The 13,880-nt window shown below is 34.8% G+C and overlaps 1 protein-coding gene and 1 pseudogene across 1 annotated transcript; both read right to left on the reverse strand.

The window, feature by feature from the left end:
- Positions 1 to 1,371: 1,371 nt before the first annotated feature.
- Positions 1,372 to 4,329, reverse strand: LOC147381998 (uncharacterized). Its single transcript, XM_086429698.1, has 4 exons — positions 3,589 to 4,329; positions 2,817 to 3,011; positions 2,214 to 2,714; positions 1,372 to 1,815 (listed from the first exon to the last, which is right to left on the reverse strand). Exons 1-4 carry the CDS (start codon positions 4,327 to 4,329, stop codon positions 1,372 to 1,374), a joined length of 1,881 nt encoding a protein of 626 aa, XP_086285824.1.
- A 1,366-nt stretch (positions 4,330 to 5,695) lies between these two features.
- Positions 5,696 to 6,518, reverse strand: LOC147381999 (pentatricopeptide repeat-containing protein At2g34400-like; annotated as a pseudogene).
- Between the last annotated feature and the right edge of the window lie 7,362 nt (positions 6,519 to 13,880).

Here is a 13,880-nt window from a genome sequence, read left to right on the forward strand (position 1 = left end):
ACTGACAATTATTCTCAATTCAGCTCAACTTTAACACTAAAGGAGGGAAAAACATATTAATTGAGCTATTGCCGTCCAATTGATAAGTTTGAGATGGATAAGTGGCACAACTACGAAAAAAATAACTAGAAATGCCTTATAAGTGAATGAATTAGATTGTTTGAGATATTCTGATCAACATGCAAAGATATTCATTGACTCCAAATATTTCTATAGCATTGTTACGATGATGAAATAGCTAGTGAACAATTTCCATACAAGAAATAATACGATAAACAAATATTGTTGAGCATACAGTTTACGTGCAATTTCAAGATTTGGGAAAGCATTCAAACACTTCCAATAGAAGTGATTCATGTAAACTAGGTCTAACAAGCAAAAATATGAAGGAAAACAGTGCTCCTACTGCCGAAGTAGTGGTCTTGGGATTTTTTCTCCAGGTTCAACTTCAATGATTGGAAGGTACGTATCAGAATTGCGATTACAAATGAAGAAATTGTCTCTAAATGTTCTTTTTTGTCTCTAGATCTCAAAATTCAACATTTTTTTTTTGTTGAGAGGATTCATATTGCTAATGATTTGATCATTACATTCCAACAAAAAATGTCTTTTTGACTAATTTTGATGAAAACTTTAAAGCCTCTGTCGACATCTCTACATTTGGCATACATTTCTATAAGAGCAGTCCCTACTATTACTCCCAATTGAAACCAATCTCTTATCAGAAAAAAATGTATCCATTTTCCAAACTCTAGAGCACCTGAATGGGCAAAAGCCGACAAATAGACCCATCCAAATTTACACTTTCTGAGTGTATCTGGACAAATAGATCCAAGGCTTCTTTATATTTCCCATGTTGCGTGTAATTTGAAATCATAGAATTCCAAGAAACTGATAGAATCAGCTACAATTAAAATTATAACTAAAGAAAGTATTCATTCCTTGCTTCCTTCCTTCTCACACCTTTTACAATATAAAGATGTAAAGACTCAATGGTTCCTAAATCTGCTCCTCAACAGAAGGGATGAGGTTATTGATTTAACAACTTCTCCTGATACACAGGTATTGACTCAACAGAATGATGACTGACTCAACAAAATTAAAGATAATGACTCAACAGAATTGAACTAATATAAGGGCTGATGACACATGGGCTGATGACTAGCATGAGGATCGTAACATTACACACCTTGCGATTTATTCGACTTGTCCTCAAGTCGTGAAGTGCGGGAAACAGGTTACAAAATCGTCATAGATTTCCCAAGTTGTATCCTCGGGTGACTGCCCTTCCCATTGGATAAGTAACTTGGTGATTGCCCGATTGTGATGTTTGAAACTGCCACGGTCTAAAATTCTAGCCGGTTGCTACCCTTATGCCTCTATGTCAACCATGGAAGGAATAGTTTGGCTGGTACTAACAGAGTTGCCCACCTTTCTTTTCAATAAAGAGACGTGAAAAATTGGGTGGATTCGTGATTCTGGTGGTAGAGCAAGTTTGTAAGCTACTTGTTCAATGCGGCTAATGACTTGGAATGGCCCATAAAAACGTGGGGCAAGCTTGTAAGCCTTTTTTTTGCTCAATGATCCTTGACGGTATGACTGAAGCTTTAAAAAAACCCAATCGCCCACATAAAATGTGCGTTCTGTGTGATGCTTGTCAACTTGCATTTTCATCCGATTCTGGGCTAAAAAGAGATTTTCTTTTAACATTTGAAGGAGCTTGTCCTGATCTTGTAGTGTTGTATCCACCATGTGGACATTCGTCGTACCCGGAATATATGTATCAATTGTTGGCGGAGTACGACCATAGATGACCTGGAATGGGGACATTTTAAGTGAGCTATGGTATGAGGTGTTGTACCAGAATTCTGCCCAAGGTAACCACTTAGTCCATTGGTGAGGGTGGCAGCCTACAAAACATCGCAAATATTGTTCCACGGAGCGGTTTACAACCTCGGTTTGACCATCTGATTGCGAATGATAGGCGGAACTCTTGCGTAACTTTGTGCCTTGCAGTTTGAAGAATGCCTCCCAAAATTGACTGGTGAAGATCGGGTTGCGGTCACTAACAATTGATCGTGGCATGCCATGTAATTTAGCAATGTCACGCATAAATGTTTCAGCCACACTAGATGTTGTGTAAGGATGAACTAATGGTGAGAAATGTGCATACTTACTAAATCGATCAACTACCACCATAATTGAAGACATACGACTGGAGAGAGGAAGTCCATCGATATGTCAACCCAAACTTCAACAGGAATTGGTAAGGATTGCAGCAGTCCGGGTGGAGCCATTGTTTCAGCTTCCGCACGTTGACAAATATCACATTCAGCCACATACTTATTTGTTGCTTGCTTTAGCCCCTTCCAATAAAAATTTACGGAAATCCGTTTGTCGCTAGGAAGGAACCCGGAGTGTCCCCCCATCGGGCTAGTGTGGAATTCATGTAGGATTTTAGTACACCATGGAGAAGTTGGTGGAAGTACTATAAATCCTTTGCAGCGAAGGATGCCATTTTGGAGTGAGTAATGTGGAACAGAAGAAGGGCTTTGAAGCACCTGATGAGCAATTTTGTTGATGCTGTCATCTTTGGAGCAATCTGCAAGAATGTCTTTCATGGAATTGAAAATTGGAGTAGAGATGACTAGTAACTCGGGTAGGCGTGAAAGGGTATCAGCAGTAGTGTTTTCATTGCCTTTGTAGTAGATTATCTAGTAGTCGTACCCAAGTAGTTTTGTGAGCCATTTTTATTGTTCCATGGTGGTCAGTCGTTGATCCATAAAATATTTCAATGTACGATGGTCAGTGAGGACCTTGAAGTGTCTGCCCAATAGATAAGGACGCCATTTAGAGATAGCAAAGACTATTGCAAGCATTTCTTTGTCATAGATCGAGAGTTTCTTGTGCTTTTCGACCAAAGATTTACTAAGATAAGCTAATGGTTGACCGCCTTGTGTGAGTACTGCCCCAATGCCCGCACCAGAGGCATCACACTTGATGATAAATTCCTTAAAGAAATCAGGCAATGATAGTGTAGGAGTAGTGGATAAAGCTTCTCTGAGAGCTTCAAAGGCTATTTCTGTATTAGGTGATCAGCTAAACTAGTCCTTTTGTAACATATGAGTTAATGGTGCAGTGATCTTCCCATAATCCTTGACAAACTTTCGATAATACCCAATAAGTCCCAAAAAACCACGTAGTGCCTTGAGGGTAGATGGTTTAGGCCATTGCTTCATGACTTTGATTTTTGAAGGGTCCACCCGCACTCCATTGGCTGAAATTATATGGCCAAGATATTCAACTGAAGATTGGGCAAAAGAGCATTTTTCCCTCCTGACAAATAATTGATGTCTGTGTAAGGACTGAAATACTTGTTTGAGATGATCTAAATGCTCCGTCAAACTTTTGCTATAAACGAGGATGTCGTCAAAAAATACCAACACAAACCGTCGAAGGAAAGGCCGAAAAACTTCGTTCATTAACCCTTGGAAAGTGGCCGGTGCGTTGGATAAGCCAAAGGGCATGACGAGAAACTCGTAATAGCCTTTATGAGTAAGCAGTTTTTGGAATGTCGGCTTCAATTACCCTTATCTGGTGATATCCGGATCGTAAATCTAGCTTAGAGAATACGGTAGTTCCATGTAGCTCATCAAGCAGCTCATCTATGATTGGGATGGGATATTTGTCCTTTACAGTAATTTTGTTGAGAGCACGATAATCCATGCACATTCGCCAATTGCCATCCTTCTTTTTGACTAAGAGAACCGAAGATGAAAAAGGACTTGTAGTAGGCCGAATAATACCAGAGTCGTGCATTTCTTGCACGAGCTTTTCAATTTCATTTTTTTGGAAATGCGGGTACCGGTATGGCCGAATGTTTGGTGGTGAGCTGCTGGGTAATAGTCGTATGTGGTGGTTGTGACTTCTAGATGAAGGTAACCCGTGTGGTTGCTTGAATAGAGTTGAATACTGCTGTAACAAGGAAGAAACCTCTGGACATAGTTCTTGTTGTGAGGTAGACTGAAATTGCATGAGGTGGATGTAGAACCTGAGCCTTTGCTTCAACACTAGCTGGTGAAACTCATTTGAGTTCTTGACTGTACCAACAACAGGTATTATACCAGTTAAAATGAATTGTTGCTTGCCTTGGTTGAATATCATCTTCATTTGGTTAAAGTCCCACGAGATAACTCCGAGTGAACGTAGCCATTCAGCGCCAAGTACAACATCATAACCACATATAGGTAGTAGGAAGAAATCTGGATAGAATGTATGTCCTTGTAATCTTAGCATGACACGATTGCAATGCCCAGGACTCTGTTCCATAGTACCATTGGCTACCTAAACCGATATAGGTTTGGATTGTGCAATCTCCAACCCGCAACGTTGTGCAAGCTTTGGGTGGAGGAAATTATGGGTTGCACCAGAATCAACTAGAACCCTCAAAGAATGTCTTTTGATATTGCCCAAAATACACATAGTTTATGGACGGTTGTTACCACATAAGGAATGAAGGGAAATTTCCACAGTTGACTCTTCCGTTATGCAAGTGGTAGATGCATCGAGGAATTCAGCATTATCATCAACTTCTAAGAGTAGTAGCTGGGGTTTTTGACAACGGTGACCAGGACAATACTGCTCATCACAGTTGAAACATAGGTTTTTGGCCCGTCTTTCTTGTTGTTTAGCAACACTAAGGCGCTTAACTCCAGGTGGAATGTTTGTTGATGGGGAAAGAGTAGGATTTGTCCACTTAGATGGAGGTTGTGGGAGTGGTAGTGGAGGTGTTTGAGGAGAAGGTGTTTTGTTGAATGACATTCTGTGGGTTTGCCTTTTAGAAACAGTAGAAACTATAGCATTGGTGGCCTTTTCTTGTTGTTTGGCGATGGTATAGGCTTGTATTAATGTGCAAGCGTTTAGCAATTTCACACCAGCTTGGATATCGTCATGTAAGCTAGAGATAAAACAACGGATGAGAAAGGGCTCAGGCAAGATGAGACTTCGGTTAGCTAACCGTTCGAATTTAGTTTGATAGTCTCTAGCAGTAGTGGTCTGGCACAGTTTAGCTAATGACCCTTCAGGATCCTCATTGTCTGTTGTCCTGAACCTCGCGCACAAGGCTCGACTGAAATTGATCCAAGTGGGTCATCCAACAGTTTTAACCAACCACTGGTACCATGGAATGGCATCCCCAAGCAAGTGTGTTGATGCTAATTCCACCATATTTTCGTCAGGATTCCATTGAAACCTTGGAATTGTTGGGTGCGAAAAACCCAACCATCGGGGTCAGTGTCGTCGAATGTAGGAAAATCCAGTCGCAAGGGTTGCCCTTGGAAGCCATTGAACGTATGTTGAATTGGGCGTGGTGGTTGTCTGGGAATTTGAAAAGGGATTTCAACATGTGGGGGTGCTAGTGGGGGTCTGGGCTGTTGAAAAAAATTGGTGAACTAAGATCAGCAACTTCTTTTCTGTGGAATTCTAATTCTTTTTGTAACTCATCGGTTGGGTGGGGATTTGGGTTTGCAAAGCCTGGTGGTGGTGTCTCCATAATTGTAGGGTCGATGCTCTGATACCAAAATGATAGAACCAGCTACAATTAAAATTATAATTAAAGAAAGTATCCATTCCTTGCTTCCTTCCTTCTCACACCTTTTACAATATAAAGATGTAAAGACTCAATGGGTCCTAAATTTGCTCCTCAACAGAAGGGATGAGGTTATTGACTTAACAACTTCTCCTGATACATAGGAATTGACTCAACAGAATAATGACTGACTCAACAAAATTAAAGATAATGACTCAACAGAATTGAACTAATCTAAGGGCTTAGGCTCCAATCTTCTCATCGTCATCAAACAAATCTCCTGCATTTTCTACTTCCCCAACTCTAGCATAGCATGAAACCATTGAATTCCAAGAAGCAACATCTCTTTCAGGCATCACTTCAAACAATCTTCTTGCTCTCTCAACTCACATATAAAGATATCATTCGATTACATAATTCTATCGGTTTAAGAATCATACCGTCAAAAATCTTCAGGGCATCAATCAATTAATTTCCTATTTCTCACAAAATCATAAAATGTATCTATCTTTATGTAGAAATTTAGAAGCGAATTTGCAATAGAAGATATCCGTTCGATTCCCACGTTAATAATCTGACAATGTACCTTTCTCCCATCTCTATGGTTTCTGATTTCTCCAAACAAGTTCAAGACATAGGGGTATGTGAAATTGTTGGATTTGAGTCCTCTTTGGGTCATTCTATCGTACATATAGATGCCTTTCTCGTATGGGCCATTGAAAGCATAACCTCTGATCATAGCATTCTAGAGAGATGTCTCTGGGTGAAACATTTGATCCATTTGGGAGAAGATGAGTTCGGAGTATTCCCATCCTCCAAACTCGGTACTTCGCCAAAGAAATTTAAATGAAATTTCAATATTTTGGTTTAGAGAGGTTGTGCTGAAAATGGCAATGTATTTAATGCAACTGTTTGAGACTGCATTGCTGCAAAAAAATTGAATATTAAGAGAGAAGGCATAAATAACATTAATGAGATTTTGACAAGGAAATATTCAAAAGAAAAGGGTTCAATATGTAAAGTACTGTCAAATTATAAATTACTTTGTGAATTGATTCAAGACTTGCAATCACATTATAAATTCGATGTAGGGATTCCTTTCAAGTAGGAAGTCGATACAAAGTGAAAAGTCCTATCTTCGTAAAAAACCATCTTAGAGCACAAGTGCTAGTTGTGGGAAACTATCATTTGGTATTAAAGACTGGTAATTAGATGGATTTGGAGAACATTTTTTATATTCCTACTATATCTAAGAATTTGATTTTTTTTATCTAGATTAAATAGTTTAGGTTATTATGTTTCTTTTGAAAGTAGACAAATAAAATTAATTTTATATTTAGTTTTAGTTAGCTGTAGGATATTATTTAATGGTTTATATAAAATTAATTTAAATTATAATTATACCCAGTCTTTAGTTATCTTTCATTCGAATAATAGTTTGAAACGTGGTTTGATAAATGAAAATTTAGTTATCTTGTGGCATAAATGTTCGGGCATATCTCAATATCTCAAGAACTAGGATAGAGAAATTAATGAAAGACAAAATTTTGGATAATTTGGATTTCACAGATTTCTCAGTATATGTGGATTACATTAAAATAAAATAAATCAAATATACTAAGAAATGAGCCACAAGAAGTAAGAACTTCTTGAGATCATACATACTGACATTTGTGGACCATTTCCCGCTATTTTATTACATTTATAGATGACCTCTTTAGTTATGGTTTTGTTTATTTAATACATAAAAAATCTCAATCAGTTGATATCTTTTAGATATTTATAATTAGGGTAGAAAGACAATTATATAAGAAAGTTAATATAGTTAGGTGGGATAGAAAAGTAAATAGTATAGTAAATTTAATGAATCTAGCCAGAGTCCTAATTTCTTTTTTTCAGACTCTTAGAAAAATAGGACCTGTGTGGATTGACTCTTCTAAGTACTTCTGACTTTTGCGATGAGTCAGAAGCACTTTAAAGGTGTTTGGACAAATAACTCTTGGAAAGAACTACTTTACTGTGGAGTCATTTTAGTACTTTTTTATGGAGTACCGATGGTGCTACTTCTCTAAACTATTCTTGCGTTGAGCCACAAAACACTGTCAAAATGACAAGATTGGGACAAGTATGCCCCTCATAAATTTTAAAAATTACAAATCTACCCTCAAAAAGGCAATTGGAATAATATTATATTACTATCCATTGATATGGTGGTAGCATTTTGGTGTAACATTTGGGACAAGTATACCCCTCATAAATTTTGAAAATTACAAGCATATCCTCAAAAATGCAATTGTAGTAATACTATATTATTATCCATTGGTGTGGTAGTAGATTTTTGGTATAGCATTTGGGACAAGCATACCCCTTATAAATTTTGAAAATTACAAACATATCCTCAAAAATGCAATTAAATAATATTTCATTATTATCCATTGATATGGTGGTAGACTTTTAATGTACATTTGAATTTGGATTTCTATCTCCCCCAATTGCTTACTCAATGATTTATCCATGAGCATTCCAACCATGGTTGAAATTTTCTTATCTCAAAATTGATGTGAACAATTACACACAAATTTACTATCCATTGATGTGGTGAAAGCTTATTCATATTTTTAGTGGTTGTATATATTTGCTCACAATATCTTCTATTTTTTTATAATTGTTGGGTGTTTATATTAGTTTTTATGGATAAAAACAATAACTTTTATTTCTTTTGAAGAATAATTTGTTAAGTTATAATGTTAAAAATAGTAATTGATACTTATAAGGGCATTTTGATCATATTAACAGAATCCAAAATAGTTTTTAAACACAAAACTCTATTAAAAGTACTTCTGATAGTACTTTTCAGAACCTGCATTCAAACACACAACAGTTATCCACCTACTCCAGACAGTACTTCAAAAAGTACTTATGTTCTAATGACTTTTGGCTCTTGTATCCACATGGGCCCTAAGCATTTGCGCCTATAAACAATGTCAGGTATGCCTCAACAAAATGGTGTGGCTGAAAGGTGTAATCGTATGCTTGTGAATATGGTTAGAAGTATATTGAGTCCTTCAACAACACGAGAATTCTTATAGGAAGAAGCATTAAAGACCGTAATGTTTATCTTAAGTAAGATTTCTATTAAGGTAGTTTTCAAAACTCCTTTCAAGTTATGGATTGGTAGGAAATTTAATTTAAGACATTTACATGTTTGAAGTTGTCCAGCAGAAATAAGGATCCATACGAAAATAAATTGAATCCAAAGACCATTTTAGAATATTTCATTAGTTATCCAGAAAAATTTAAAGGATATAAGTTCTATTGCCTTAATCATAATACAAGAATAGCTAAAACGAAAACACTAGATTCTTAAAAAAAGGTGACATTAGTGGGAGTGTTGAAACACATAAGTAACTCTTGATGAAACAAAAATGGCTATCCTACAACACCTTAATCTTCAAGAAATTGTTGATTCTCAGATTGTTCAACAACTTGAGGAAAATGGACAACATTTAGACCAAGTTAATTTACCACTTCATAAGGACTCAATTATTATTGTTGAAGATTCACCATCGATAATTTTGAGAAAATCTCTCAGAGAAAGGAGACATGCCATTTTTATATGATTACATGGTGTATTTATATGAATTTGATTATGATATTGGGATAAATAAAAATCCGATTATGTTTTCACAAGCAATGAAAAGTAATGATTCTTCTAAGTTGATGGATGCTATGAAAGAAGAGTAAAAATCTATGGATTGGAATCATGTTTAGGATCTCATTGAGTTGTCTTTTAAAAGTAAGAAAGTCGGTTATAAATGGAATTTCAAGACCAAGTATAGCAAAAAAGACAATGTCAAATGATTTAAAGTTAGATTTGTAACCAAAGATTTTACTCAAAATGAAGGCATCGATTACACTTAGACATTTTCTATAATTTCAAAGAAAAACTCATTATGATTTGGAGTTATATCAATTGAACGTGACTACGACTTTCTTGAATAGGAGTTTGAATGAAAAAAATCTATATAGAACAACCTAAATGGTTTATGGAAAAGGGAAAAGAAATGTTAGCCTACAGACTTAAGAAATTTATTACAGACTTAAACAAGCTTCGAGGCAATGCCATATAAAGTTCAATGATACCATTACATTTTTTTAATTTAAGAAAAATACTATTGACCAATATATATATTTGAAGGTTACTCGGAGAAAGTTTGTTATGTTGATCCTATATAGATGATATTCTCTTAATTAATAGTGATCTTAATTTTATTGCACAAAATAAAAAATTATCTGATTAAGAATTTCAAGATGGTTGATATGGGTGAGGCAACATATGTCATTAGCATATAAATCCTTATGAATTGATCTCAAGGATTCTTAGGACTGTCTTAGAAATGATATATCAATCGAGACTTCGAAAAATATAACATGTAGTCTTGATTTATCGATGACATGCCTATCAGAAAAGAGAGATAAGTTCAACTTGATGTAATATTCACAGAATGATTTAGAAAAAAAGTAGATGGGGGATATTTCATACATCTCAGTTGTTAGGAGTTTGATGTACACGCAAACTTGTACCAGATCATATATCAATTTTATAGTTGGAATGTTAGGTAAATACTAGAGTAACCTAGGAATAAACTATTGAAAAATTACAAAGAAAGTTATAAGACATCTACAAGGGATGGAGGACTACATGCTCACTTACATAAGATCGGATTATCTAGAAGTGATTAGGTACTCAAATTCAAATTTTGTCAGATATTTTAACAATAGAAAGTCTACATCACGTTTTGTATTCCTACTAGTAGGTGGAGCTATCTCGTGAGGAACAAGCTAGGAGTCATGCTTTATGTTGTAGAATTTTATCTTACGACTTCAGGTTGTCAACTCTATAGTTAAGTCGTTGAAGATATATTATGATAATACCGCATTTGTATTCTTTTCTATGAATGAAAAGTATTCAAAAATTACAAAATACATGAAGGTTAGGTACTTTGTGGTTAGAAAGAGTGCAAAAATAGGTAGTGACAATCGAGAACATCAATATCACTTAAATAATAGTCGATCTATTGACAAAGGGGTTATCACCAAAAGCTTACAAAAAACAAGTTATGAGGATGGGTCTTTTGATGAAATTTTTTATATATTTGGAGTAAGTTGTTTTGAAGTGGTTATGTAATTGACATTAATATTAACATTAGTTTTAAATAACATTTTATTTCTTGTTTTTATTCATATTATAACAATATTTTGTTTTGGGTTTAAGTAATACATAAAATATCTTGACAAAACAATTATAGGGGCACAATTAAAAGTTATATTAGGAAGGATATTAATTGTGCGATATATGGAAGGGAGTATGATATAGATAACATACAACTACAATGACTCACATTAGTATTTAAGTGAAATATAATATTATAGTATCTAATTCAATATTAGGTTTATTAACAAGATTTCAAAATTTGTGATCACGTGTAAAAATGTTTTTGATTATTAAATTTTAAATTGAGTCTTTTTAAAAAATAAACTATTTTGTAGAAAAAAAAAGTTTACTTTTACAAAATCGGTCTTATGGGCCAAGTGGAAGGATATTAGAATTCAATAACGTGTGGCTCAATTGACCTACACATTTTGAGTATTCGACTTGTACAAGGATTCTATACAAGTAGAAACGTCAATGATTAATAGAAAATATCAATTAAATTATAAATAGAAATAACTCTTCAAGGTTTAGAAGGAAACTTTGATGGATAGGAACCCTACTAAAAGAGGATCTCTAGCTAGGCCCTCTTTTCCCATCTATTTAAGTGGATCGACACTTCATAATAGGCACTCACGAAATGTGAGAAGCAATAAGAGAAATAGAATTGTGAATAATGGTTGTTTCCATCAATCACTAAAACCCTAGATCGAACCAACATAACGAGGGAAGAAAATGTGAGTCTGAAAATTATAGAACATGAAACAAAATTCACACGATTTGGGGATTTACATACATCGGATCACAAGCATAAGGATTTGGGAAAGGCACACCTCCAACATAATCTTGGATCATCGATTTAACTTATGGCACAAGGTAAATATCCTAATCTTTAAGAGCATGACTAGATTTTTTGAGATGTATGCATAATTCTAAATCTTGAAAAATTATAGATTTCTAGTTATGTGGTTAAATATGTAGAATGATTTAAATCTCACAAAAAATACTTGGCAAAGAGACTCTTTTTTCTTGAATGAGAATCCACATCAGCATCCCGTTTCTATACTTAGATTAAGTGTCTACGTGGCACAATTATATTGGATTTTAAATTTTCTTAAGCTGCTAACCAAGCTGTGAGAAAGTACAATAAATACACTTTGGAAATTAGAATCCGTGGGTATTTTGGTAAGAAAAATAAATTTTTGAAGGCATTTTCGTTACAAAATCTGCTTGTGTTGAAAATCTCCTAAAACTAAAGTCCAATTCTTGGTATGATTGTTTGGTGAACTCTCCCTCCTCCAGTACAGTTCAAAGGATTCTTGTTAACTGTAAATTTGAAATAAAAAAGAAAATATCAATTAATCAGAGCCAAATTAGTCGCATGGGAACTAATTTGTTTATTTTTATCTAAAGGAGGTACGCTGTTTTTGTTTCTATTTTTATTTATTTTTTAATTAAAACAGTTACAAGGAAGGAGATTCTCATGGCTTAGTTAGCAGCCCAAGAAATTTTAAAATCCAACAATAAAGTGCCACGTAGACACCTAATCTAAATATAGAAACAGAACACCATATGAAATAGCAATCACCATCATTAGAATCTTGAGATGCTTCACCTTGTGTGCAATTCACAATGAGTGGAGGTCCACAAAATCCTTGGTTATTAATATAGCTGGACTTGTTGAAGTTTTGGAGCTGAGTGCTCGATGGAATTTTACCTGACAAGTTCAAACATTTATCTTAGGATAAAAAATTTGTGCGTGGAAAAAATATTAGCAAAAGGGCTAAGTGGTTAAATTAGAAAAATCAGTTGGGCAGAGACCAAACGTTCCATTCTTTAGCAGAAAAAAAAAATTATTGAATATTATATGGATTGCTGATGATTTGGTCATTATGTACCAACAAAAAATGTCTTAGCTTTCTGACCTATTATGATGAAAACATTGAAAGCTCTATTAACATCCCTACAATTGAAAAACATTAATTGTACACAGTCCCTATTATTACTACTAATTGAAACCAATCTTTAATATATTAGGAAATAAAATTAAGGTGTGTACCCATTTTCTAAACTCCAGAGCACCTAAGTGAATGCAAACCGATGGGGGCAGAAACAAATAATAGTTTGAAACCAATCCATACTTTGAACTATAGAATCTACTTATTAGTTCAGAAAGACTTCAGAGTTCTGATAGCAAATTAACCCAAGAATGGTTATAGCTTTTAGGTCACTGTGGTTGCAAAACAATATGAACAGTATCACAATTTTATTTAATGGCCGAATTAACGGATGGACATGATGATCCAAACCCAAATTCATGCCTATGTGAAGGGAGCTTTGCAAGTTGAGTAAAAGAATAATTTATCTCTGCACTTATGTTCATTGAAAACATAATTGTTCTCAAACAAATGTAAGAAAGTGGTAATAAGCTGTCTACAACAGCTCTTGGAATGAAACAGTTTACCCAACAAATAAGTATCAGTGCTAATTACATGAATTATTAGAACAAAACAACACTATATTCCCTTGGTGTGGGATGGGAATCCATTTTCCCTCCCAGGGTAGAAAATCACTTTGGCAGAAAATTGAATTCCAAGGAAAATACGAAATCAAACGCCTAAAATCACATTTTCCATCGAAATTCATTTTTCAACCATTTTCATGTGCAATCAAACAGATCCTTAATTTCTTTACATAATTTTTTTTCCCGGTGCAAGTAATGATGAATAGCTTTAAAATTTATTGCTAAAAAGAGTTATATTTATTGCTAGAGTTTGGTGTGCACTTGGGATTGTTCCCCTTATTTGATTAGAAGGCAATCAAAGTTTTATTTTTTAATGATAAGTTAGAATTGAACCCACGACCTCAAAGTTGCTCTGCAATGTGTCAAACCAACTGGGCCATGGGTCAAAGCCCAACACTCATAAACATAATTATTTCCAAAGCAATATCATCCTTGCATTATTTCAAAGAAACTACAAAACAGAAACATAAAAGTTGTACTTACAAGCAGAGCATAAAACTTTTCTCTAGAAATCAACATAAATTAATACTAGGCTATTAAAACAGAGGGTAGACTTT

The sequence above is a fragment of the Akebia trifoliata genome, unplaced genomic scaffold (assembly GCF_017979445.1).
Source record: "Akebia trifoliata isolate Shusen 1 unplaced genomic scaffold, ASM1797944v1 Contig00093, whole genome shotgun sequence".
Taxonomy (NCBI): Eukaryota; Viridiplantae; Streptophyta; class Magnoliopsida; order Ranunculales; family Lardizabalaceae; genus Akebia; species Akebia trifoliata.

Excerpts from the sequence above, each read along its gene's own strand:
- LOC147381998 (XM_086429698.1), bottom strand. The coding sequence starts at position 4,329 with ATGGAACAGAGTCCTGGGCATTGCAATCGTGTCATGCTAAGATTACAA. Across the intron at positions 2,715-2,816 it reads TATTGGGCAGACACTTCAAG|ATAATCTACTACAAAGGCAA; the intron begins GTCCTCACTGAC and ends TACGACTACTAG. Across the intron at positions 1,816-2,213 it reads TGGACTTCCTCTCTCCAGTC|GTCATCTATGGTCGTACTCC; the intron begins GTATGTCTTCAA and ends TCCCCATTCCAG.